This window comes from Alexandromys fortis, unplaced genomic scaffold (assembly GCF_014885135.2).
Source record: "Alexandromys fortis isolate MF-2015 unplaced genomic scaffold, M_Fortis_MF-2015_v1.1 scaffold_31, whole genome shotgun sequence".
Classification (NCBI taxonomy): Eukaryota; Metazoa; Chordata; class Mammalia; order Rodentia; family Cricetidae; genus Alexandromys; species Alexandromys fortis.
This window is the reverse complement of record NW_026067974.1, coordinates 10,995,849-11,022,322: the sequence shown is the minus strand read 5'-3', so window position 1 is coordinate 11,022,322 and position 26,474 is coordinate 10,995,849. Positions and strand designations below refer to the sequence as shown.

The 26,474-nt window shown below is 52.2% G+C and overlaps 1 protein-coding gene and 1 long non-coding RNA gene across 3 annotated transcripts in view; one reads left to right on the top strand and one right to left on the bottom strand.

Moving 5' to 3' along the window:
* Positions 1-12,159, bottom strand: part of LOC126510459 (uncharacterized) — a 25,837-nt gene extending 13,678 nt beyond the window's left edge. Inside the window, exons 1-5 of one of the 2 annotated variants that reach the window (XR_007594406.1) lie at positions 11,861-12,159; positions 3,615-3,746; positions 2,338-2,464; positions 1,194-1,402; positions 927-1,030 (exon numbers count right to left, since the gene is read on the bottom strand). This is a non-coding gene — a long non-coding RNA (uncharacterized lncRNA). Of the gene's footprint in view, positions 1-926; positions 1,031-1,193; positions 2,465-3,614; positions 3,747-11,860 lie in introns of both variants that reach the window. The other variant, XR_007594405.1, reaches the window with a different exon arrangement.
* Tns4 (tensin 4) lies at positions 5,659-26,474 on the top strand. Its single transcript, XM_050157018.1, has 13 exons — positions 5,659-5,832; positions 8,809-9,331; positions 14,857-15,229; positions 16,662-17,086; positions 18,623-18,709; positions 19,018-19,143; positions 20,259-20,351; positions 20,757-20,834; positions 22,305-22,376; positions 23,114-23,282; positions 23,844-23,912; positions 24,094-24,120; positions 25,572-26,474. The coding sequence occupies exons 2-13, from the start codon at positions 8,905-8,907 to the stop codon at positions 25,711-25,713; spliced, it is 2,088 nt and encodes a 695-aa protein (XP_050012975.1). The 5' UTR covers positions 5,659-5,832; positions 8,809-8,904; the 3' UTR covers positions 25,714-26,474.

The following is a 26,474-nucleotide window of genomic DNA, read 5'->3' as shown; positions in this document are numbered from 1 at the left end:
TGTATTTTCATTGCTTACCGCAGAAAATCCAGGCTTCCTAGACAACCTATAATGGCCTATTGTTCTCCATTCCCAGCCCACTGCATTAGTCAGCTACAAGGAAAGGGGTTGTGGATTTGAATGAGAACAACCCTGGTAGGCTCACCTATTTGAATGCTTAGTCCCCAGTTGGTGGAACTGTTTGAGAAGGACTGGGAGGTGTGGCTTTGTTGGAAAAGGTGTGTCACCAACCAGGCAGTGGTGGCACGGGCCTTTAATCCCAGCACTCAGGAGGCAGAGGCAGGCGGATCTCTGTGAGTTTGAGACCAGCCTGGTCTATAAGAGCTAGTTCCAGGACAGGCTCCAAAGCTACAGATAAACCCTGTCTCGAAAAACAAAACAAAATAAAAAAAAAAAAAAAAGGTGTTTCACCAAAATGGCCTTTGAGGTTTCAAAAGCTCGAGGTTTTCCCAGGTAGCTGTCTCTGCCTCATGACTGTGTCTCGAGATGTGAGCTCTCAGCTATTGCTCCAGCACCGCATCTTCCTGCCTACTGCCACGCTCCCCACCACGACAGTCATGAACTCACCCTTCGGAACTGTAAGCCCCAAATAGACACCTTCTTTTCTAAGTTGCCTTGGTCATTGTGTCTTATCACAACAGCAGAAAATTAGCCAAGACGGGGGCCATTCTAGATGATTTGAACAGGAAGAATTTTATGCCATTATCCTTTGCTAGAGAACGCACTGGAAAGGCTGGAGAAGCCAGCTATGTCTGCAGCAGATCCAGAAGAACATGCTTGCACGAATCCCTGGGGAAGCTGTGCCTCTCTGGTGCTGTTGGGGAGCTTTAAATGAGGAACTACTCAGAGACCATTGACTTCCAGAACCATGTTCATAACTGATCAGGGGATCGAAAAGTCATTTCAACAACTTTGTAGCCACCAACCTGGAGACTGGATACCAGAAGGCAGCTGTGCAAAGTTCCAGTGTCCACACCATGCTGACCATCGGAAGGAAGATGCCTCCTGTACCAACTCCTTACCCCCAAGTCTGCATAGGAGACATAACTATGTTAGCAAGATCCTAACAGCAAAGGAGTCTGAGGAACGCAGTGTCTAGAACTCATGCCCCGTAGCTCAGAAGGGCTCACTAGGAGGTTAGGTGGGGGCTACACTGTGCACACATTCTCCCTCAGCAAGTTTGCCAAGCTCACCTGTGTTCCTGCTACCGCCATGATTCCAAGGGATTCTTGGGAATACCCTTCCAATTCCATCTGCCCTATTTGAGACCAGGCAGTGATGGTGCATGCCTTAAATCCCAGCACTTGGGAGGCAGAGGCTGGTGGATCTTTGTGAGTCCAAGGCCAGCCTGGTCTACAGAGTGAGTTTCGGGACAGCCGGGGCTACGTGGAGAAACCCAGTCCTGAAAAACAATGGCAACAAAAAGAAACAAAACAAACCCTCGGCCCTTTTTGAATCTATGACACTTTCCCTGGGCTTTTTGGGTTACTATGGGCGTAATTGCTCTGTAGAAATATAATGCAAGGCACACATAGAGGAGGTTGGATAACAAGCATCCAAAGATATCAAATATATCAGGCCCTACCCTCTAGCACCTTTAAACGGTAATTAAATTGTGGGAGACGGGTACGGACCTTTGCAGATGCAATTAAGGATGTCAGGGTGAGGAGGGTCACCCTGATTATCTATGATCCCATAGCTGCCTTCTCAAGTGGCCTCGTACCAGATGGACAGAGGGGATTGAGACCGGCACAGGAGGAGACGGGAGGGATGCAGCCACAAATTCAAGGACTCCGGGCAGCTCCCAAAAGCTGCAAGAGGCAGGAAGTGGGTCCTCCCCTCTATCCTCCAAAAGCAACGCATCCTAGCCAGATTTGGGGCTCATGACTGCGAGACAACGTATTCTGGTTGTTTAAAGTCACTGGGTTTGTGGTCATTTGATACAGATGAAATTAATTTTAATCATCTACTTTATTTAACCCGAGAGCCACGAAGCATCATCGTTTCAACACAGCACTGAGATAAAACATTATGAGTAAGAGGGCTAATGAGAGGGCTCCGCAGAGGGGAAAGGCCCTTGTTGCCAAGCCCTAAGCCTGAGGTTGGTCTTCGGTACTCGTGTGGTGGAGGAAAGAACTGATTCCCACAAATTGTCTTCTGACCCCCACACGCATATGGTGGCACAAAGTCCCCTGTTCCACCTTACACAGCAAATAGATAAATTTTTAATTATGACTACTACAGCTTACATCCTTCATGCTAAGCTAGTAACATCTAAATTGCCTTTTTATTTTATCCCAAAGCTCTTTCAGTGTGGATTAACCCAAAAAACGGTACCTGACTGAGGTAGGATAGTGGAGCTCCGGTCTTTAGGAGACCAGCACCAGGCTGAGACTGAAACCTTTCCTCCTCGTAGACACTGAGCTCCTCAGAGTCGGCAGTCTTGTCCCTTCATTTCTGTATCCTGTGCCGAAATGCAAGAGTGCTCAATAAGTGTGTTTGAATGAACGGTGGAGTTCTCTGAGACCAGGGCGGTTACTCGGTCAGTGAAATGCCTGCCAAGAAAACTCAAAGACCTGAGTTCAGCTTCTGACACCCACATAAAAAACAGGGTGCAGCCAGGCGATGGTGGCGCACGCCTTTAATCTCAGCACTCGGGAGGCAGAGGCAGGCGGATCTCTGTGAGTTCGAGACCAGCCTAGTCTACAGAGCTAGTGCCAGGACAGGCTCCAAAGCCACAGAGAAACCCTGTCTCTAAAACCTAAAAAAAAAAAAAAAAAAAAAAAAAACCAGGGTGCAAAGGCATGACCTTGTAATCCCAGTGCTGCGGGGCAATGACACAGGGATTCTTGAGGCTTGCTGGCCAGCTAGCCTGCACTAATTGGTTCCATTCAGAGACCCTGTCTCAAAAGTAAAAACAAACACGGGTAGATGGCTCCTCACGATAGACACCTGAAGTTGATCTCTCACCCACACACACACTCACACACACACACACACACACACACATACTCATACATGCACACACACTCTCACAACGCGCACACATCACATACACATACATGCACAACTCTCTCACACACATGCATGCACACACATACACACACGCACACACCACACACGCACGCACACACATCACACACACACATGCACACAGACAAGCACGCGCACTCTCTCACACACACACTCACATACATGCACAACTCTCTCACACACGCGCGTGCACACATACACGCACACACCACACACATTCTCACACACGCACACACACTCTCTCACACACATGTGCGCATGCGCACATACACACACACACACACACGTTTGCTTTCTGTTACTGTAATAAAAGCACTCTGACCGAAAGCCACTCAGGGGAGGAAAGGGTTTGTTTCTTCTTACACATCTGTCAGAAGAGAAGGCAGGGCAGGAACCTAAGTAGAAAACACGAAGGAATGTGCTTGCTGGCTGGCTCTCTGGCTTCCTCACAGGATACGCTTAGCTCATTTTCTTCTCCAGTAGCTCAGGACCACCTGCCCAAGAAGGGGCACCACCCACAGTGGACTGGGCCTTCCTACATCAATTAAGACAATATCTCATAGACTTGTTCATGAACCAACCTGATAAAGTCAATTATTACTCAGTTGAGACTTGTTTTCTTCACGTGATTCTAGGCTGTGTCAAGTTGACAGTCACTCACTCGGACACACCCAGGCAGAGACAAATATATAAATGCACACGAAGTGGAGCTCCTACAAGGAAGAAAAAACTATCAGAAATAGCAACTTTTGCTTGTTTACTTAATTAGTTTTCCCTCTTCTTTCTTGAGGAAAGTGAAGGAAGCATGAAAAAAAAAGGAAAGTTTTTGTTTTGTTTTTTAAATGTATCTTTAAACATTCTGCTGAGGGGATCCCTTCTCTTAGAAAGGTTAATGCAGAGCCGAAGCCAGAGAAATAATGTAGTTGAGGCTGAAGAAAGAGATGCTACGAAGCAGGCTATGTCGATTCGTGCCTATAATCCCAGCTCTCTGGAAGCTGAGGCAGGAGGTTGTGAGTTTTTAAGTCAACCTAGTCTGTGTAGTGAGATTCAGTTAAAGAATGAGGAGGAAGAGTGGAAACCACGCCAGTTCTCCACATCACTTTCAGAGGACAGCACAAGAGGGGTCCTTCTTGACTCCATTTATTAATCAGGCGGTACCCTAATGCCAAAACCAAAGACATCACAAGCAGAAAACAGTGGCAGAACAATAGCCCTCATGAGTGCCAAATCCTTCACCAAAATATCATCAAATCCAAAGAGAATTAAGCCGCGTAGCAAGAGATTCACCCCAGGTGTGCTGATGGAAGAGCGTAACCCACCAGGGCAGCAGCGTGAGGAAGACAGCCCTACCGACACATATACAAAGACATGTCATCCCCTTCAGAATGCTACTTGTGTCCAACGCCGGGGGTGGGCAGAGGGACGGACTGGGCAAGGTCTGTGGGGCCACTGAAACTGAAATCAGGGTTCTGAGCCAGCTAAGCTGAAGGAAGCGGCTGCATGTGAAGCAGAGAGAAATTGCAGAGAGGAAAAAAAAAATCAAACCGAGGGCTTCCTACATGCTAGGCAAGCAATGTCTCAACTGAGCTACAGTCCCGGGGCCATTTCTCCTCCGTGTAGCCCAACCCTTCCACCCAAAAGGCTCAGCAGTCGGTCCTCCCACCTGTCAACTTAGCCAAAGCCTACAGTCAAAGGCTGCCTTGGCTTGCCGCTAGCCAGATTCTTCATACAAAGCTACACCTGTATTCACCAAGGCCGGCATCTGCAGGACCACGGGGACCCTTGAGGAACCCTTTCCATGCTGCTCTCAAGAAGAGAAGCCTTGGACCACTTTGGACCTTTTTGTGACGGGCAACACTGGCTCAACATGGTTCTGCAAAACCACAGGGCATCAGAAAGCCGTCCAGAAAGCAGGCTGCAGAACCCTAATAGAGACGCTGGGCAGCCCACTCTCCAGATCAGCCTGCTGGTGTCTTCAGGCTGAAAACCTGCCCGGATGGGGCCCTACCACTCATCCTGGCTGGACACTCGCTCACAACGTCCTGAGGACCCCTTGGCAGGGAGGGAGTTTTTGTCCTGGAGAAGGAAGGGGTGACTTCTGCCCTCCACCTAGCAGAGCTTCTTGGGAGAATCACCGAGCAGGGCAGCGAGCCCTCTTGATAGAGCCCTCCAGGGCCTTCCAGCTTCCTTGCAGGCGGCAGAAGCCTCATTCCCAGGCTAGAGGTGGCCTTGTAACAGGACACAAGGTTAGAAAAGACAACACGTGGGCCCAACAAGGGCATCCAGATCCACGGGATAGGTCTGGGGACGGGTCTCCAGTAGAAACTCCCCTTCTCACTGTCTCTGTCAACCCGTTGTTTCCTCCTGCCACCGCAAGGTGAAAGGGGAAGCCCGCAGCACACCTTGGTCTGGGCATCCTCCTGACCACGTGGTACACGGGAAGGGCCAAGCTGGGAGCTTAGGGCCCCCTACACACACCCTAATCGGCGCCTGCCAGGCCAGCCCGCCATTCAACTCCCTCCCCCCCCCCCGCACCCCTACCCACCTCCGCAACACACACAGACCCCTCCCAGCCTGCAGCTGCCCCACCTGGACTGTTAGAACACCTCTGGGGCGGGGCCGGCCGCTGTCAAGGCCACGTGTAGGGCCTCAGGGGAGGAGGGAGACAGACGGAAGGAGGGCGGGCTGTTCTTAAAGGCGGGTCCTGAGGTTTGCTGGCGCCGGCTGTCCTGACCTACCTGAGTTCAGCACAGTTTGATCCTGGGAGCCATAAGTGAGAGCAGTGGGGGCCGTGAACAGGTAGGTGCCTTTACTCACTGGGGTGAGGGTGAAGGAGCTCAGTCCAGAGCCTAAAGAGATCTAAGGCCGCAGCCGGAGTGCAGGGGTCTCGGTCTTGGCCTGGGGTCTTGGACACCTGATTAGAGCCTGGACAGACCCAGGCGTCCTGACTCCCAGGCAGAGCTCTGAGACTGGCGGGTCTAGGAGACTGCCCGCTGTCCCGCAGGCCCTGCCTGCTGCCCCAGGTGAGGCTTCCTGGATCTTGGGGAGGCAAAGGACAATGAGGAGGTAGGCTCAAATGATAGGGGTCCTGGGGTTGTGCTTTGGGGAGACTGGGATTTCATCCTCTGCTTTCCCTACCTGGGCTTATATGAGGGCCATGATGAGGGGGAAAAAAAGCTCAGCAAAGGAAGATCATAGGACTTTCCCAGTGCCCCAGGAGGTCCTTGCCCCGGAGTTTTGGGGAGGAGAAGAGAAAGAAACAGAGTTAGAATCTGAAGAGAAGGTAGGAGGGAGCTGTAAATAGGGCAGAGCTAACTGGAATCCTTTCTAAGACACAGGCCTCTGTGTGTGTGTGTGTGTGTGTGTGTGTGTGTCCCAGGCACTCCTTCCTAAGACTTAGAGCTGAAAGGAACCAGCTAGAGAGGTGCACGGGGAGGACCCGGGCTGTGTAGCAACATCCCAGAGGAGCAGAGGAGCCTGTGTCTGGGACCAGGGGTGACTTGGGAAGGATAAATGAGAACCTGAAGAAGGGCTTCCTGCCCTCGGTGTCTCCTTGGATTCTCAGTACCAGTTGGTTCCAGAATCCCAAAAAGGGGCCGTGGTAGGGGAGATCTTACGCCTGTGGGAAGAGCGCAGGGTGATCGTGGAGGACTGTTAGAGGCAAGACTCCCCACCATGAACTCCCAGACACACACTTGTAGCCTGGGCAAGTCCCTCAGCCTTGCCAGTGCTCCCCACTCACAACTGTTGAGAAATAGAAGGAGTGTCAAGGGTCTTATTATCAGGTCACCATCAGATGGGAAAACCACTGAGATCTGTCTGGAGAGGCACAGGGACAGCCTCGGGATGAGCATGTGGGTAATCTTGAGTCCTGGTCGTGGGGGATACTCAGGTTCCAGTGCACTCTGCTCAGTGTCCCCAGCTTCCTCTGTAAGCCTGGCAGTGAACCCTGAAAGCTGCGCCTGCTCCCTGGACTCTTGGAGACTATGTAGGAAAAGCTGTGTCTTGCTTGGGCTCTTTGTCCTCAGCTGCCCCCAAGGAAGGAGCTCAGGCCAGCTCCCTTCCACTGCCATTTATAGATATGCTTCCCCACATGGCATCCCCACCCCTGGACCCAGCCAAGAAGTCAGATAACAAAGCCATAGGAGCCTGGGGTGAGGAGCGGGGGGCCAGGCGGGGTGCAGAGAGGCCAGGCTTTTTGTCATTCGGCATATCAGGGCCCCCTCTGTGTCCCCTCTGCCTTTGAACTCCAAGTGGCTGAAGGAGTTAAGATTACCAAGGTCCAAAGCCTAGATTTGAATCCCAGATCTGAACCCTCTATTGGTTCCTTTCAGGATTTTGTTGTTTATTCGGTTGGTTGATTGGGTGGGTGGGTGGATGGGTGGGTGGGGGGGGGTTGAGACAGGGTCTCATGTGTCTCCAGCTGGCTGTGAACTCTCTGTGTAGCTCTTCATCCTCCTGCCTCTACCTCTCTCTTGCTTGGATCCTAGGTGTGTACACCACACCCGATCCCTAAAACTTTATGGACTTTTGTGAGTCTGGGTATCTTCAGAGGCAGAATGGACAGAGGGCAGAGGCTCTGGCTGGAATGCCAGGTGCAGCTGTACACGGCATGTTGGCCAGTACCTGGCTTCTGAGGGTGGTGCTCTGTAACCGGGAACCCCTTACGAGGGTGTCATACTCCGTAAGCCCCAATTTCTAACTCATCTCCGAAACTGTCCAGTGGTTTCCCATGCATCGCCTTGTGGCTTCACGCTCTGACACGGGGAGGGAGGCAGCAAGGCTCAGGCTGCCAGAAGGACTAAGGTCAGCACGTTCTTGTCCCACCCAGTTTCCTCACTGGTCTGTCCTAGGACCTTTTACCTCCTCCCCTACACACCATCTGTGAGAAACAAGTATATAGCATCAAGGTTAGACAACAGGAAGAACTTTTCACAGGAAGGAGATAGCAAGTTAGGGCATTTCTTTTTGTGCATGAGCCCCGGGGGGAGTGACTGTCATCTGATCCTATCGCTCCCCAGTGTCTCTCTCTTACCTCTTAAGTTTCAGCAGAGTCCAGCTAGCCCACCTGCCCCACCCTGCCTGTCCAGCCCAAGTGCCTCTGTTTCCTGGATACCTTTGACTTCCCATCTGGCCTCTGGGCCTTTGCACACGCCAAAGGGGCCTTTGCACATGCCACACGCCGCTTTGAACACTACCTTGCCTCCTCATTCTTACCCGCCATGCTCAGCTAGCTTCCTCTTTTCTGCTTCGTATGTCTCCTTCCTTCTCCACAGAAATCCTCCCTGGCCTTCTCAGCGGGGCCACGGAATCTCCTTCGTGTCCCCTCCCCCTGTATCTCTGCTCTTTTCATTGCAAAATGGGACAATAGTGGTACCTACCTCATCAGGTTGTTACAGCAACTTGAAGGGGTTTCTTGTGCAACTCTCGGAGCCTCTGAACTTAGTGGTTCCTCATACACATCAGCTCACATCCGTTTAGAAATACACGCACGACATGGTAAGTAAGTGATTGGCAATCATCCCTTTCAGTCACTTAACCGTCACTTGCATAGGCTTAGATCTACCAGACATTGTCCTAAGCATATGATTAATTCTAGCTCATTTGTCAAATGAAGGAACTAAGATGGGGAAAAAGTTACTTCCTTTGTCCAAACTTACACAGTGAGTGTCAGAGCCAAGAAACCAACTGGGCCTTTAACTGAATGAGATGCTTTGTTCTTCACTGAGGACCCAGGCAAAGGCTTCACCTACAGATCCTACCCTCCTCTTTCAGGTCCTTGGAGCTCTTGGGAGCAGGATATAACTCTGGGGTAGAAGTGAGGCTGATCAGAAGAAGCCAGAGGTAAACCGCTGGACTCACGGACGCATCATGTCCAGCTCCCTGCTGGCTGGAGGTCATGTGGTCAGCTTGACTCCCCACGAAGAATCCAGGATGGCCCTGCACCCAAGCTCCAACCCCAGCCTCCCAGCACTGTGTCCTTACTACACCACAGAGAGCTGGGGAACCCAGCCTCTGATGGCCCCCACACTCTGCAAAGGCACCCCCAGCAGGTTCCAGCCTGCTCAGCAAGCAGAAGCCAAAGCTCACTGCCCCCTGCAGCACCCTAAGGAGCAGGCCTCAGGGACCTCACAGGACCTCGACTCCTGCATTGACTTCTCACTGGAGACCCTCAACCAGATGATCCTGGAACTAGACCCCACCTTCCAGTTGCTTCCCTCTGGGACTGCTGGTCCCCAGGCTGAGCAGGCCAGCAGCATCACTTCAAGGAGCAAGAAGGAGGAACCAGAAGCCTTAGGTAAGGATTTGGGAGCACAAGCAAGAAGGGAACTGGGAGACAGAACTCGAACGAATAGGGGCTCTTCTTCAAAATTTGAGGGGCAGGGGTTCTTGTCCTGTGGGGAATACAATGAGCCCTACCCAAACTTCTGACCTTTCTGATTTCTCTGCTGCACAAAAGGTGTAAGTACAGATTTCCCTCACCAACCAACTCTGCCTGGTCCCTGAGTTTGGAAACTGGTTGACTCCAGTTTCAGGTGGTTTTTATGAGAACTCAGATGTGCTAGTCCAGGTAAGCAGCTTCCACAATGAGGTGCACATAGTAAGAGCTTCCTAAGTGCAGAGTCCCTGGACCTTACTTAAGCTCTTGATGTTTCTCTTTAGAGCCTAAGTTTGGTCCCCTAAAATTATTGTAGGATTTCTAGATGGTCCCCGGTCCCTGCTTAGGGGAACATCTCTTGAGAAAGGCCCAAGATGGATGGGACGAGAGAGAGGCAGAACACAAGAAGTAGGATGCTGATTCCCTGTTTGGGAAACACAAATCCCAGTCTGAAGCTTCTGCCCATTTCCACGGTGTAAATTCTCCCAATTCTGAGCTACTGACAGGACGTCACCGAGCGTACGACTGAAAGGGAAGTAGTCCTGCTCTGTAGAACAGCACTACACATCAGGGGCCATAGTGGCACACATCTGGACGCTCACTCAGCACAGGGGAGGGAGGTCGTGAGTTCTACGCTAGCCTGCACTACATAGCAAGGCCCTGTCTCCATATTGGCAGGGAGGGAGGTTTTAAAGTAGGAGGGTTTTTTTTTTTAAAGCTGGGAATGTAACTCAGTGATAACCTAAACTGCCCTCAGCACAAAAGAAATAAAATCTCACTGTACCAATACAATAACCATAAAATCTCAGAGCCTGCATTATAGTAAGATGTGTGGGTTTTGGGTGTGTCTGACCTTCCGTATTACACACATATATTTTCATTTTTTTATTCTTTTAAGTCTTCTGGAGACAAGAGTCTGTGTAGCCCAGCCTATTCTTACCACTCCACCTCCCCTCCTGAACACCGCAACTGGTCAGCTTTCGTTTTGAGTGTAAGCTATTTCACTATCAGTTTGCAGAATGCAGCTGTTAATAATGACCGAATTCGGCAACCAGCTAGACAACATCAGAAGCCTGCAGTCTCCAGCTCGTAACAAGCTGGTACAAGCTGACACCAGCACATACAGCCAGGGGAATCTGGGAAGCCCTGGGTGCTGATTCGGTTCCCCACACTTGAAACATCTTGAGGGTATTCTGGGAGTGAGGGAGCAGCAGAGGCATCCATCAAGCAGATGGAAAGGTCAGGTCCCCGGAGGTCAGATAGCAAGAATGGGGGTGCACACAGAAGCCAGGCTAGCATCCACTTCCTGAGCATTTGCTGCATGCTAGGCCCTGTCTCTCTGCTGAGTGCCTTCTACAGGATCTCATGTAGCCCAGGCTGGCCTCAATTGTGCCAGATAGCCCAGGATAACCTTAAATTTCTCATATCCTCCTGCCTCCTCTTCCCAAGCGCTAGGATTACAGGTGTGTACCGCCGTGATTGACTTGTGTGGAATTCTTCTATCCTACCCCACTGAGAGGAGAATTTGACTCCATTGTACAGATGAAAAACTAAGTTAACATGAGCTTGAATAAGGAGCCTGTTTAGCCTGACCCCTGGGTTCAGGCTGACCTGATGCAAGCTATTGACGTCACCTCTATGTCTTTGATTCCTCATCTATAAAATGGACAAAATAAAGAGTTCCTACCTCCAAAAGTCCAGTGATTAAGAGAAAGGATTTGTTGCCTGTTTGTCACAAGTCTTGGTGAGCCATGGTAGAGTGGGGGATTGCCTGTACAGCCAGCCCCAGGGCAGTTTAGATTCTGAGATAGAAGTCGGCACAGCACTCAAGCCCTCTGGCACCCATCAGGGGATCCTGGCCCCCACTGCTTCCCCTCTTCCTGCCAAGCCTATTACAGGAGCTGTCTTCCCCTGCAGCAGCCTTCTGCTGCTGAAGGCCAGTCATGGGCACAGCACTGCGGGGAAGTGCTTTAGACCTAATTACCGTTGGCAGGAGCCAGCCCAGGGTTTTAATGTTCATGCCCCAGGGCAGGGATTCCACCCGGCCAAGACCAGTTGGGGCAAGATCAGTATTAGGAGTCCACACGTATAGGGTGGAGTGCAGGGTAGACAACAACCATCCCTTCCTCCACTGAAGGCTTGGTGAAGAGCAGATGACTGTCAAGGCAGTGGTCCCTATCCTCAGATTGTCCGAGGACAGCCTGCCACCCGAAGCAAGGGTGCATCCAACTCTGGGGAACAAAGAGTACAGAAAGATTGGCAGTGGCCAGAAGGTCCTTACTGCCCTCTGCCACGCCACCGCCGCCTCCTCCTCCTTTAAAAAAAAAAAGAGTCTTGCTCTTTAGTCCAGGCTAACCAGCAACCAGGCAGCCTCCTACCCCAGTCTCTAGAGTTCTGGACCACAGGCACCCTCATCTCCAACCCTACTCACATGCTTCTCACACATACCTCAGAACTCCTTCCTCCTAAAACGTCAGGGCGAGGTCAGCACCCCCTCAAGGGGCTGGTCTTCCCTTACCAAGAGTGGCAGACGCCACACCGCCCATCTCAGCCTCCCTAAATCCTCCAGTGGGCCACTGTTGCTGGCGAGAAGGATTTCACAGTCCAGGACACTGCTGAGAATTCTGGGTGAGATCCCTTACATCTTCACATCCTCAGAGTGGATTCTACCCCCCCAACTCCCCCACACACCCTGGTGCCATCTCATCCATCCTCCGAGGCACCCTGTCATCAGGAAGCAGCAGAGGCTTGCCACCCCGCCTGGTAAAGCTGAAGCCACCCTCTCGTGACTCCCTAGACACAGCTGTGAATAGATTGTTCGTGGACATTAGCTCCTAGGATGCAGAGTCCCTGCAGCTGCCCTGAAGGAAATCACAGGGGTCTTGTTTTATCGATGTGTTAGCTGAGGTTGAGAAAGGAAGCCATGGTCCTACCAAGTGGCAGATCAGGCTGTTGCGAATCCTTAAAGCCCTTGTTTCTGTCTGTCTCCTTAAACTGGAGTTTGCTTAGAGGAAGCCGACAGTCTTCTCTGAAACGCACCCCCCCGCCCCGCCGCACTTCTCTGAAACTCTGTCAGTACCCCCTTCCTTGCCTCCTGTTCACCTCTCTTTATACTCGTCCTTCAGAGTCACCACCCCAGAGGGATCCTGGCTCCTAGACCCAAACACCATCTCCCTTATCCTCTCTACGACCTCCCACCCCATCCTTGGATCAGGTCCCCACATTTCATTTTCCAGCAGTTTCTGCCAGGCAAGGCTGTTTGCCAGTCCCAAGGGCAGGCTGTTTAATAACTGTCTCTCCTCCCCCCACCCACATGCCCTCCCTTCACCGGCCAGGCCTGTGGCTGGCGCCTGCATCCACCCTACACTGCCGGGACTTGCCCCACAGGCCTGTAAACAGCGGCTGCACCCCAGGGATGGGGTGGGAGCTTCCACCTCCCCAACCATATCCACCTCAGGACAAGGAGTGGGGGGGTGACTCACAGCACGGGCCCCTCCCACCCTGCTCAGCTCCTAGGCAAGGTCTTGGATATTTTTATGACCCATGAAGTTGTGGGCTAGGACCCTCACCAGGTCAGGAGACACACACCAGAGCAGACAAACACCAGGAAGGCCTTAGAATGGGATCCCAAAGAGTTCCTCTTGTCCTAGAAGAGGCCACAAAGACAGCTCAGGGGAAGAAATTGGGGCTTTCCACTCCTTTAGTTCTGTGGCATTGGACAACTCAGCCTAGCTGAACCTTGAGTTCTTATTGGTTACACAGGGATCAATAGCATTTTAATAGAGCTGCCGGAACAGGACAGGATATGCTATGTTGCATGCTCGCAATTGCCTGTCTTTGGCAAAAGTGATGCAAGAAACCTCAACTCCTACTTCCACTTAATCTCCAACCCCAGTTACCTCCTCTGTAAAACCAATGTCTGGCCTACCCAAGGGCCATGCTGAGGGTTAGCGGTGGTTATGGGCATAAACGGTATAAAGTCTTTATAAAGATAGAAGCTAACCAGGTGGTGGTGGTGCACATAGTGAGTTCTAGGACAGCCAGGACTGTTACACAGAGAAGCCCTGTCTCAAAAAAAATCAATCAATTAATAAATAAATAAGTAAATACAAAAATAGAAGCTGGGGCTAGGGGTACAGCTCAGTAAAAGGCCTTGTGAGCATTCATGAAGCCCTGGGATCTATCCCCAGTACTCCAGGTGACACATAAAAACTAGATGCGGTGGTTTCTACCTGTGTTCAAGGCTATCCTGGGCTACATAAGGAGTTTGGGGCTAGATTGTATCTCAAAAGGTTTTGGTTTGGTTTGGTTTTCAAGACAGGGTTTCTCTGTGTAACAGCCTTGGATATCCTGGAACTCTGTTCGTAGACCAGGCTGGCCTTGAACTCAGAGGGATCCATCTGCCTCTTCCTCCCAAGTGCTGGGATTAAAAGGGTGCATCATTACCACCACCTGACAGTTTTTTTTAAGTGAAGGAAAGGAACTTGCCAGCCTCCTGGAAAAATCTATGTCGCTCTCACAGGCTTCTGAGAGCCTACAGTGCAGTTCCCCATGACAGTTTTTTTTAAGTGAAGGAAAGGAACTTGCCAGCCTCCTGGAAAAATCTATGTCGCTCTCACAGGCTTCTGAGAGCCTACAGTGCAGTTCCCCATGACAGTTTTTTTTAAGTGAAGGAAAGGAACTTGCCAGCCTCCTGGAAAAATCTATGTCGCTCTCACAGGCTTCTGAGAGCCTACAGTGCAGTTCCCTGAGTCTCCTCTGTCGCTCCATTCTCTTAAGCCAAAGATCCCCTTTTCAGCTAGTGAGGGGCTCCCACTGAGGGGTTCCCAAGAGCAGCTGGTAGGGAATGCTCTTTCTGTGAGGAGCTCTGCCGTGAATCAGGCTTCATTCATCTGTGTTTGCTCCTCGGCACCACCTTAGAGGGCTGGGTCTAGATCTCCGCTTTGCAGATAAGGAAACTGAGGCCAAGAGAGGTCTGGAAAGTTACTCAGTGCCTCCTGGCTAGCAAGAGGTAATGTCAAGATTCCCGCCCAAGTTTGTGTGGCTGCAAAGCCAGGCTGTCTCTGCATCCCCTGAACCAGCAAGCCCGAGTCAGCCTACCAGCCCTGTGCATCTGATAGACTGCCCACTTCCACCCAGGACCCCGGGTTCAGGCACCACGGGCTCATGGGAAGGAGCCATGAGTACCCAGGGCAGGCTGGACTCCACAGTTCTGAACAGGGGAGGGATGAGCTGTTTTTAGTAAACTGAGTGCTCTCCAGGGCCCTACCCTAATTTCCATCCTGGGAAACCATGGATAAAACTCATGACCCTCTAGTGGGGGGACAGCTTGTGCACCCCCAGTTTCCACCACCTTTGCCAGACAGTGCTCCATCCATCGATTCTCTCCGACTCTCTGGCTCTCACCAATGCTTTCTTTCTCCCCCCCTCCACCCCTAACAAAGATATAAAGTACATCGAAGTGACCTCCACCAGATCAAGATGCTTCGACGGTCCCCAACGCTGCTCCAGTCCCTGTGTGACTCCACCCTTTGGTTCCCCACGCAACGGCAGCCTCCTTTTCTCCAGAGACATTCCCCGAGAGACTCGAAGCAGCAGCGAGAGCCTCATCTTCTCTGGGAACCAGGGCAGGGGTCCCTCTCCCCACACCCCATCTTCCCTTAGCAGTTCCAGCTCTGGCCAGGAGAGCAGGCCCTCAGGCTCCCCGCTGGCCACTCCTCCAGGTTGGGAGAAAGGGCCGCGGGCCCCACAGCGGGGCAGCAGGGTCTCTGTGCTGTCAGCCAGCCCCACGTCAGATGTCAGCTATGGATTTGGAAGGTAAGTTCCTGGCGCTGCGTGCATGGTGACACACGTGGCCACAGACACACACACGACAGAAGGGCACTCTGTTCTGTGAGCAAAATGTACAGGCATCAAGAATAGAAGAACACACGTTGTCTGGGCAGTGGTGGTACACTCCTTTAATCCCAACACTCAGAAGGCAGGGGTACGTGGATCTCTGTGAGTTCAAGGCCAGCCTGATTTACAGAGCTAGTTCCAGGACAGCCAGGGCTACACAGAGAAACCCTGTCTAGGAAAAGAAAAAAAAAAAAAGAATACATGTCTTTTCTACCCATCATAGCCATTTCTATCTCAAATTTCCCTCAAAGCATTTAAATCATAATTCAGTGTCCTGAACGCATGGCTTCCACTGACCTTTTTGAGAATAGAGTACTACATTGATGAGATCTGTCTTCTTCCCAGCCCCCACATGACCCATCTGGAGGAAGGGTCATTAAAATTCGGGGGTGGGACCTGGAGAGGGAGCTCAATGGTTAAGAGCACTGCCTGCTCAGGCTTAGGACCCAGGTTCAGTTCCCAGCCCCCACACCACAGCTCACAATCATCTGTTACTCCGGTCCTGGGAGATCCAGTGCCCTCCTCTGACCCCCCACAATCACTTGTCCACACACAGCACACAGGTGCACACACAGGCGAGACCCTCGCACACATAAAATAAGTAATTATTGAAAAATTAATAAATAAATCTCAGGAGTATAAACAGACTTGGGGGCCTGAGATGAAACATCCAGGAATGAAAGCCCCTCCCCCCCCACCCCCTGTGCCACTGACAAAACCAGGTAGGAGGCTTCAACCCCCTGGGCAGGGATCCTAGGTCACTGATCTTAGGCCTCCCAGTCGAATTGCACAACAGCCCATCCTGCTCCAGGATCACCAAACCACAAGACCTCAGTCCCACACACCAACTCCAAAGGCATTGGCCATGGTGGCCCCAGGCATAGGAACCAGAGATCCACCACCATGCTTGCTGGCCTAGCGGTGTTAGTCTCCTCCAGCTAGAGCGGTGTTAGTCTCCTCCAGCCACAGGCATGTCCGGCCCAGGTACAGCGGCCTCTCTGCAGGCCTTTTGAGAGCGCTGGGGCATGGAGATCCTCCCGTCTGTGATGGTTCTGTCAGATCAGCCTGACTGGGAAAGCAGGGGAAACCCAGGCCAACGTAACTGCTGGAGGTTAAACCCACCGGTCAGCTTAAATGACAAAAGGTCCCCCGGTTCTAGGAAGGTTCTAAACCCTGCTGCACCCTTGAAATTCAGATGGGGTACTCTTTGCTCTGGGTTTGGGGTGAGAGTATATGCAGTGCTCTGTTTGACCCCAGATAGGGTCCCCCAGATGGCTAGATTCCAGAACACAGCGCTGGCCCCCAGTCACCACCCGACACCCTAATACTCCATCTGCTTTCTTCTCTGCAGCAGCCAGTCCCTCCCACACTCAAGCCTCTCCAGTTATCAGTCGTCTTCGCGATCCTTGGCGAGTCCAGCCAGCTCCTCTTCCAGCCTCCACAGCCTGGACCGAGGGTCCCCGTGTGTGAGACCTGGTGACGCCCAGGCTCCCAGCAACCCAATACCGAACATGGGCCAGCCCCAAGCAGCCTCCTGTCCTCCGGTAGCCAAGGAGCAGGCCAGCAGTTGCCCCCCTTCTATCACCAACTCCATGGTGGACGCACCCATTGTGCTAATCAATGGGTGCCCAGAACCACAGTCTCCCCCAGCCCGGCAGACACCAGGACACCAGGGCTCTGTCCAGCCTCGGGCTGCATCTCCCAGCCACCCTTGTCGGGCTCTCGAGAGCCACAGCCAGACTCTGCCAGATGGTCCTGTCGCTGCATCTCCAGACGGTACTGTAATCTAACACCTTTAGCATTGGAGGATTTAGTTAAGAGGACTAGTCAAAGACTAAGGGGACTTGGCAACAGGCAGTTAACACTTTTATCGACTACCCACTTTTAATGACTACAGCAATGTTGGTGCACCAAGCATTGTGCCAGGATGTGAGGATACACAGATGGGCACAGTCTAGAAAGAGTGACCCAACCCAAGACCTCCCGTAGAGTAGGATCCTTGCAAAGGTATAGACGCTTCATAGGTGACAGATGAAGGAGTGGATTAGGCAGCTTGGAGCCTGGAGGAGGTGACACTGAAGCTAGCCAGCACCCAGGGGAAGGGATAAAAGGCATTCCTTGCAGGGATAACTGTGACCTCATAGCTAGGGCAATGTGCCCGCACAGCACAGCGAGGAAACTTGTGGGATGTTAGGTGCAGGTCACTGGGAATAGTGGCAGATTGTGGCACAGTGGCAGAGGCCAAACTAAAAAGTGGGTTGTACTCTTTTGACAACAAGGGCCATTTTACTCTTTAGACAATAAGAAACGGAAGCAGGGAAGAGGTTGTGGGGTCAGCAGAGCAAATGCAATGGTTCAGCATGGAAGCTGCCTGGCAGGAGGGTTATGAGACTGAAACCAGGGCTGGGCAGCTGGGGTAAGGGAGGAAACAGAACCAGGCAACCCTCAGGCAATCTAAACAAGATTTGTGGTGACTAACTGGCTAACCCAAGGAGAGCCAGAGAGTATATCAGTCCTCGCTCTGACGTTCACGGATGACAAGACCATAGAGGGGCAAGCAGGGAATGGAACCAAGGCATTCCAACACAGATGGCTGAAAACCACAAAATAGCAAACACCCTTCTTCCCGGAGCCTGTGACTATAGACATCCAAAGAACCCAAAGCAGTAAATACAAGTTCAGCTGGAGCACCCTTGGGGTACACACCTCCCATGAGCAGAGACCCAAGGACTTAGTCCCAGACTCTCCTCCCTCAGCTAACAGGAGAAAATGGCGCCTCAGCCAGGCCTTTCAAACAGCAAACTCATCTACTACTGGGGGGAGGGGCATGTGCCACAAAGCACATGTGAAGCTCAAAGTACTTTTTTAAGTGGGTCGACTCCTTCCACCTTTATGTGAGTCCAGGGGATCAAACTCAGGTTGTCAGGCCCTCATGCCAAGAGGTATGACCCGCTGAGCCATCCTGCCAACTCTATTTCCAGCCTTCATGATAGGGTTTAATTCTGTAGCCAAGCTGGCTTTGACCCCAATGCAATCCTCCTGCCTCGGCTTCCCAACTTCTGGGATGACAGCCATGAACCACCACCTGGCTTTATGGGGTGTTAGGGATCGAACCCAAGGCTTCATGTGCGCTAGGCAAGCACTCTACCCACTGAGCCATGGCTCCGGTGGGGTTTTCCTCTTTAGGCTACTTAGAGAGACCCTAAAGGATCCCTGGGAAGAGGAGCAGGACAGGTCTCCAGCATTCTCCCCGGTTGTCTCTCAGCCACCCTCTACCCAGTTGACAGGGTGCCCTTCTCTGCCTGTCTCCAGGCGCTGTCAAGAGCATGCAGCCCACCATGAAGTTCGTGATGGACACATCCAAATACTGGTTTAAGCCAAGCATTACCCGAGAGCAAGGTAAGGCCAGCATTGTATTTTAGGGGACAAGTGTCCCTGTAACTATGTCTGGCGAGTGTCATGCAGCAGGGAGATGGGACCTTGGGTCACGGTGGTTAGGAAGGTGGCAAATAGCAGCCCATGGAAGGGTGGGTGACCTGCTGGCCTTATTAGGAATTAGGAAGTAAGCAAAACCTGCAGAAAGTAGACAGGAGCAAGGACTTCCTGGGGACAGAAGGTTGTGTGACTTGTCTGGGAGGATTCTGTGGGGATGGGCAGAGAGAGGGTTCATGTAGAGTGGGTCAGCCTCTAACCAAACACTGTTCCAGCAATTGATCTGCTGAGGAAGGAGAAACCAGGTGCTTTCGTCATCAGGGACAGTTCCTCCTACCGGGGCTCCTTCGGCCTTGCCCTGAAGGTACAGGAGATGCCAGCTTCTGCCCCAAACCGACCAGGTACGTACCTTTTGCTTGATCACCTCAGAGTCCTCACCATGGTGGACTCTGTCCCAGTTTGACAGTGACAATCAGGATGACTCCCAGGAAGAGAGTCTGCCTCCTGGCTCTCCCAGCTGCCCTCCAACACCTAGGCACCATGAGGAGCATCTCTAAATGCCTGAGATGCCCTGCCTCCTCAGATTCCCTGTTCCACCCTTTAAGGATGGAGGAGAAAGGTCCCAGCCTCTCCTCAGGCTGCTGTCTTCTGAGCACTCCTGTCTAGCCTGGATTTATCTCCAGGAGCCTAATATGACTAATGCATGCGTGGGCTTATCACACTCCCAATATCTTATCGTTCTTGTAATAACTCACCACGTGTTCAATAGCTCATCCTGCTGGGCGGTGCCCTTTGATCCCAGCTCTCAGGAGGCAGAGGCAGGCGGATCTCTGTGAGTTCGAGTACAGCCTGGTCTACAGAGCGAGTTCTAGGACACCCAGGGCTACCCAGAAACTCAGTCTTGTTAAAAAAAACCAATAGCCCATCCTATGTGAGAGAGCTTATCACATGTGTAACTGCTAATCACATGTGTGTGATAGCGTGTTTGCTATCCTATGACCTCATGGGCTTATCTGGTAACTCAGCACACACATCTCTGAGGGGTCTACCGCATGCCAGACCCTGTGTAAGAACTAGACATGTAGGGGACTCACTCCCCTGCAGAAACCACCTCATTGGGGAGTTTAGGTGAGAACAAAGAATGGCCATGCTACAAGGTCCCAGGGTAACAGGGCAGGTGTTGGTTTTCAAGGAAGCTTTTCAAAGAGCCTCCCACAAGCCCAAATGGAGGAAGAAGCTGTGGTTGGTGAGGTCAAAGGGCACTCTGCTGCTTGTCAAAACTGCCTTGTTCCTGCAGGGAGGAGCTGATGGGAAACAATGGCACCTGGGATGGGCTGAGCGAAGGCACTGACTGCCACTTTGGAGCCCATGAACATGGCTTCCTAGGTGTAGCCTCACAGGGAGGCAGAGGCTCCTGCGAACCTCAGAAGGATCTGGAAGAAGTGGGCGGGGTCCTGCGGGCCAGGCTTTGGCTAACATGGAGCTCTGAAACAAAACTTTTTCCTTCTTTGTCCAGGTGAGGACAGCACTGACCTTATACGTCACTTCCTGGTGGAGTCTTCAGCCAAAGGGGTGCATCTGAAAGGAGCAGATGAGGAGCCCTACTTTGGTAAGCCTCCCCAGCCTCCCCCACCTCCCCAGCCTCCAGGCCTCCAGGCCTCTCCAACCTCCCTAGTCTCTGCAGCCTCCACAGTTTCCCTAGCCTCCCCAGCCTCTCTCCCCTCTCTCCCCAGCCTCCCTACCCTTCACAGCCTCCCCAGCCTCTACCCTCCCTAGCTTCCCCAGACTCTGCAGCCTCCACCCTCCCCAGCCTCCACAGCCCACCTACCCTCTTAGCCTCCCCAGCTTCCCCAGACTCTGCAGCTTCCACCCTCCCCAGCCTCCACCTTCCCCAGCCTCCCCAGCTACCCCAGCCTCCACCCAGCCTCCAGGCCTCCAGGACATGGTCTCTTGCACTGTAAAGGGGACTGGGAAAGCCCTACTTACTTACTCAAGGCTTCTTGCCCCTTTGCAGGGAGCCTCTCTGCCTTCGTGTGTCAACACTCCATCATGGCCCTGGCCCTGCCCTGCAAACTGACCATCCCACACAAAGGTAGGTGCTGGGTCAGCCCTGTGGGCTCTTACTAAAAGTGGCTACCGAAGTGGCCACTTCAACCTGGTTTATGACTTATTTTAGGGTCAGAATGACAAGTGCCTGATCTGGACTAGGTCCATGTCTCTCCATTTCCCGTTTAAGAATGTCGGCTCCTCTGAGGCCCCCAGTGCCCACCACACACACACAAATAAGAACTTGTTTTTGTTTTTTTGTTTCTGTTTGTTTGTTGGGGTTCGGGGGGTTTTTTTGTTTTTGTTTTTTGTTTTTGTTTTTCGAGACAGGGTTTCTCTGTGTAGCCTTGGCTGTCCTGGAACTCACTTTGTAGCCCAGGCTGGCCTCGACTCACAGAGATCCTCCTGCCTCTGCCTCCCGAGTGCTGGGATTAAAGGCGTGTGCCATCCCTGCCCTTCAAGAACAACCATCTTTTAGACATACCCAAAGTGTCAGCACCCAAATTCAATGAGATTGTTCAGGCCAGGCATATACCATAGAGCCTGGCCCAGAACAAACCTCAGAGCAGCAGTTCTTACCTGTGGGTCATGACCCCTGCAGGGGTGAGGAGGGGTCAGATGAACCTTTCACAGGGGTTGGATGCCAGATATTTACATTATGATTTATTACAGTAGCAAAATTACAGTTACGAAGTACCAATGAAAATAATGTTATGGTCGGGGGTCACCACAACATAAGAAACTGTATTAAAAGGTCAAAGCATTAGGAAGGTGGCATTAAGTCACTGGCTTAGAGGGTGAATAGCCTTCTTGAAAGCATTAAAGAGCCTAAATCTAACAGTTTGGGTGAACAAATCCGGTATTATTCCCCCACACATACCGCCTCCACCACCCTTATAACCCATAAGTAAGCAATGAGGCTGTGGTCTTTCCCCGTAGCTCCAGCACTTGGGAGGCCGAGGCAAGGTGACAAGGGCCTTAAGACTGCACAGTGAGTTCCGGTCCAGTCAGCACTATGTAATAAGACTGATAAAAAGAAGGCAAAAAGGAAAACAGGAAAGGGTGGGGGAGGGTCCACAGGCCCACAGCTCAGTTCAGCAGCCTCATCCACAGCCTAGGAGCTCCCAGACCCAGGGGGTCATCTCAGTTGTGCAGGAGGAAGGTGGAGCAGGTGCAGGAAGAGCCCTAAACAAGCGATGGAGACACAGCACCCCTACTCTGCAAAGAAGAGGATGGGGGCGGGGTCCAAAAGAAGAGGTCAGGGGCTTGTGAGGACAGGGTCGGAGCAGCAGGCCCAGACCTGGGAGGCTGGCCGGGAGAGGTGGGAAGGGATCAAAAGGCTGCAAGCTAGGCAAAGTGGTCCTCGTGGCTCTAATTGAGGCAATCGCACCTGGCTTCCCAGCCTGTCACTTCCTGGAGGTGGGGGCGGCTGTGGGAGGTGTTCAAAGGGATTCTTGCCGGCTGCTTCCCTGAGATCCACTCGCTCTTCCCTCTCCCCTGGGGCACCTCTGTTCAGAACTGGGAGGCGCAGAACCAGCGCTGGACTCCCCCACGCATGGCCAGACCTCTTGCCTGAAGATATCGGCTGGTGAGTGGTGTAGGGGAGGTACCGCGTTCACCGCACCCTGGAGACCACTTCCCAGCCCCATGAACACACACGCACACAGACTCGCACAAGCCCACACATGCTTCCCATTACTGCTTTGTTTCTGCAGCCTTAACAGCCCACGGCACACCCCCTCCTCGGCCTCATAAACCAAGGAGATGAGAGGCTGCCGCTGTGGGCCAGTGGGGAGGAAAGAGGACTGGGCACGGGGGAGGGGGAGGGAGGCAGGGGAGGGTTCTGGTAAGCCAACACTCTTGCACATATTGTACACATATCTGTAATAGTGTCTGTGTTTGAGATTCCTGCCCTGGGGGTGGTCTCCAGGTCTGGGTCCTCTGTTGGGGGGGACAGGGGGATGGGGTCTGAATCTTAAGGGTTTCAATGCTCCCCACTTCCAGAGGCCAAGCATCCATTAGCACTCAGTGGCGGCTCCTACTTTGTGACCGCCTCCCCCTAAACACTGGCTCCCCTCCTCCTGTTCTTTTTCTCTCTCCCTATTCTCACCAAAGGGTGGGTGGGTGGATCATAGGTAGAGGAAAAAAAGTTCTGGTTACCCTCGGACTCCTAGTCTGTTTGGTGGCTCTCAGAGGGTCCCTCTGGATTCCTAGAGAAGAGAGGCATTCCCTCTGCCCTGTTCCTGTCCCTGGACCCGAGCCCAGTGATCCATACACATTGTAAGACCCTGGCTACAGATCCCTCTCAATATCTGCATCCCATAGGCTGCCACACCCTGTACCTGAGCTCGGTGAGCGTGGAGACCCTGAGCGGAGCCCTGGCTGTGCAGAAGGCCATCTCAGTCACCTTGGAGAGGGATGTCCTCCCCACACCTACCGTGGTCCATTTCAAAGTCACTGAACAGGGCATCACTCTGACAGATGTCCAGAGAAAGTAAGGGACTCTCCTAGCTCCTGGGCTGCAAGCCTAACAGCAGCGCTGGAGGGAAGGTGGGGGACAGAGGTCAGCACCCCAGATGGAAAGGGCTAGCAAATGCTGGGTGATACCAGACAAGGTCCCTGCCTTCCCTAGGCCTCCGTCATTGGAACCAACAGGGTTTAAGTTAGGCAGTTTTCATTAGGTGCTGATTAAATCTGTGAATAGGCCAGACACTAATGACTCCTCAGACCATGCAATGAGCTTGCCCCAGGACTTGGAGACTCAGCCTAGCCAAAGCCTGCCCTAATTTAACCAGGCAAGAGTAGACCAAGCTGTAACTCCTGGCCTCACAAAATGAATGCCATGGGGGTGGGTGGCAGAAGACCCTAGTAGAGAAGAGCATAAGGCAAATCCATTCCATGGGAGGAGAAAGTGGGGGAGAAACTATGACAGGTTGTAAGAATCCTACTAGGACAGGACGTCTGAGCTTTGGGGGACCCAGAAATGCTGAAATGGGGGGGTACAGCATAGGAATAGACCCTCATCAGCCTGACTTTTCTTTCTGCATCCACCCAGGTTGTTTTTCCGACGCCACTACCCACTCGCCACCCTTCGCTTCTGTGGAATGGACCCTGAGCAACGGAAGTAAGTTCAAGGCCAAGTTAAGCTAAGAAGGCCACTCCAGGCCTAGTTGCCTTCCACGGTACCTGGATTGAAATAGCAGAGGTGGCCTGTGAACCCTAAGAGGGTATGGCAGAGTGGAGACATGATTCCCACTGTTCATTAGAGCCCCGTCACTCACTCCTTTTGTGTCCCTTTCTTTCAGGTGGCAAAAGTACTGCAAAGCTTCCAGGTAAGCCCCTCCCACCACTCAGTGGCTCTAAGAGGTGGCCCTGTGCCAGGGTTCCAGACCTGACAGAAAGAGGGCAGGCCAGGTTTGGCAGCACACACCTGTAATCCCAGAATTTAGGAGTCTGAGGCAGGAGGATTACTATGAATTCGAGGCCAGTTCCAGCTAGCCTCGTCTATGTAGTCAGTTCCAGGCTATACATAATGAGACCTCTTGTAGGCAGAGGAGGTTTCTGTCCTGCCAACCAGCTCCCAAATAACCACACAGAGACTTATTAACTGCAAATGCTCGGCCAATAGCTTAGGCTTGTTACTAACTAGCTCTCACAACTTAATTAACCCATATTTATTAATTCACATGCTGCCACATGCTCATGGTTTGTTACCTTACTCTCTATACATCCTGCTTCCTCTGCCTCTGGCTGGCAACTCCACCCTTCTTCCCAGCATTCTCCCAGCTTGACTCTCCCACTTAACCTCTTCCTGCCTAGCTATTGGCCAGTGAGCTCTTTATTAAATCAATGAGAACAACACATCTTCACAGTGTACAAGAGGATTAATCCGCAGTGCCATATCTCAATAGAAATAAAGGAAGGAGGGGAGGGAGGGAAGGAGGGAGGGAGGGAGGGAGAGAGAGAGGGTGAGAAGAAGAGAGGAAGAAAGGAAGGAAAGAAGGAAGGAAGGAAGGAAGGAAGGAAGGAAGGAAGGAAGGAAGGAAGGAAGGAAGGAAAGAAAGATTAGTGTTTCCATCTTGGTCTTAGGAGCCAGTGTGATATGGCTCTTATGAGATCCCCCAATCTAGAGCCAGAGGCACAGGTTGTATCTCAGAGCTGTAGGGATGATTATCAAGTACATCCTTGCCCCAATGGAGATTCCAAGTCTTGTATTCAGGAAACCCCATTCAAAATGGAGACCCAGAGTCTGAAATAAATGCTTGCCCAGTTGGCCAAGGGAGGCACCTTCTTCCTTTAGCTGCCCCATTAAAAGGAGATACTGAAGTGCTGGGGAGGTGACCCAGTGAGGAAAGTGTCTGTCACCCAAGCATGAGGACATGTGGTCAGAGCCCCAGAACCCATATGAAAAGCCAACCAGTATGTCTATAACTCCAGTGCTGGGGAGGCAGAGACAAGCGGATCCCTGGTGCTCATTGGCAGGCCAGCCTAGCCAATGGGTGAGCTCTAGATTCAGTGAGAAACCTTGTCTCAAAATTAGTAGAGAGCAATTGAGGAAGACATCCAACACCAACCTCCACACACATGCATGGACACATGCCATGTCCCCGCAAACAAGTACATACCACACGCACACAAGACGCAGTACGCAAAATACTGCAGCCGGCTGGCTTGGGGAGAAGCAGTGAGGCGCAAGCTGAGTGTCCTCTCCTTCCAACACCCCCCTCAGCTTGATGCCTCTCTTCCCTAGCCCACATCCCCACAGACTGTCTTCTCTCACCAGGATCTTTGGGTTTGTGGCCAAGAGCCAGACGGAGACACAAGAGAACGTGTGCCACCTTTTCGCAGAGTACGAAGCAGTCCAGCCAGCTCTCCAGGTCATCAGCCTGGTGACCGCTCTGATCCAGGATGCAGACAGGGTGTAGGAGAAGGGAGCTGCCTATGGACCTTCCCTGACATCTCAAGAGACTTTCCCTGGCCATGCCGCTGTGGTCACATTGACAGACCTGACAGTGGGACCTGAGGACAGAGCAAGTTGAAGCTTTTGGGCCTGCTGTGACATCCAGCAGTAACCTTCACCCAATTCTTGGGCCCTAGGCTCTTCAATTATATAGAAAGAGACCCATCCGCAAGAAAAACGGTCCCTTGGAGACTCCGCTGGGAATCTTCAGTGTGTTCCTCCATGCTGCTGAAGCCCACCCACATCCAAGACTCCCTGTGTAAAAACTGCCTGCAACGACGCTCTGGCTTCATCAGCTTGAACTCTCCCTACGTGGCAGACTGAGCCAGAGACCTATGACCCCTGCAAACAGCAAACACCAGGTGCTGGGTCAGAACTCGTAGGCTCCCTGGCTGGAAGCCGGTGATGGTGGGTGCAGTTTGGGGACAGGTTCGATTTCCCTCACACCTGTCCCTTCCCTGCTGGCCCAGGATCCTTTTGTTTTCAAGAGATGGAAAGGTTTGGGGGTTGTAAATGTAACTCAGTTGCTAGAGGGTTTGCCTGACAAGGGCCGTGGTGAGTGCTGAAAATCCCAGCACTTGAAGAGGCAGGAAGATCAGAGGTTCGGGGTCATTCTTAGCTACATAATGAATTTAGGTCAGTCTATGCTACATGAGACCTTGTTGAGGGAAAGAGAAGCAGAGAGAGAGAGAGAGAGAGAGAGAGAGAGAGAGAGAGAGAGAGAGA

Bases quoted from the DNA above. Each gene is read 5' to 3' on its own strand.
- Tns4 (XM_050157018.1), top strand. From the start codon at position 8,905: ATGTCCAGCTCCCTGCTGGCTGGAGGTCATGTGGTCAGCTTGACTCCC. The intron at 15,230-16,661 runs GTAAGTTCCTGG...TCTTCTCTGCAG, and splicing joins GTCAGCTATGGATTTGGAAG to CAGCCAGTCCCTCCCACACT. The intron at 23,283-23,843 runs GTAAGGGACTCT...GCATCCACCCAG, and splicing joins CTGACAGATGTCCAGAGAAA to GTTGTTTTTCCGACGCCACT.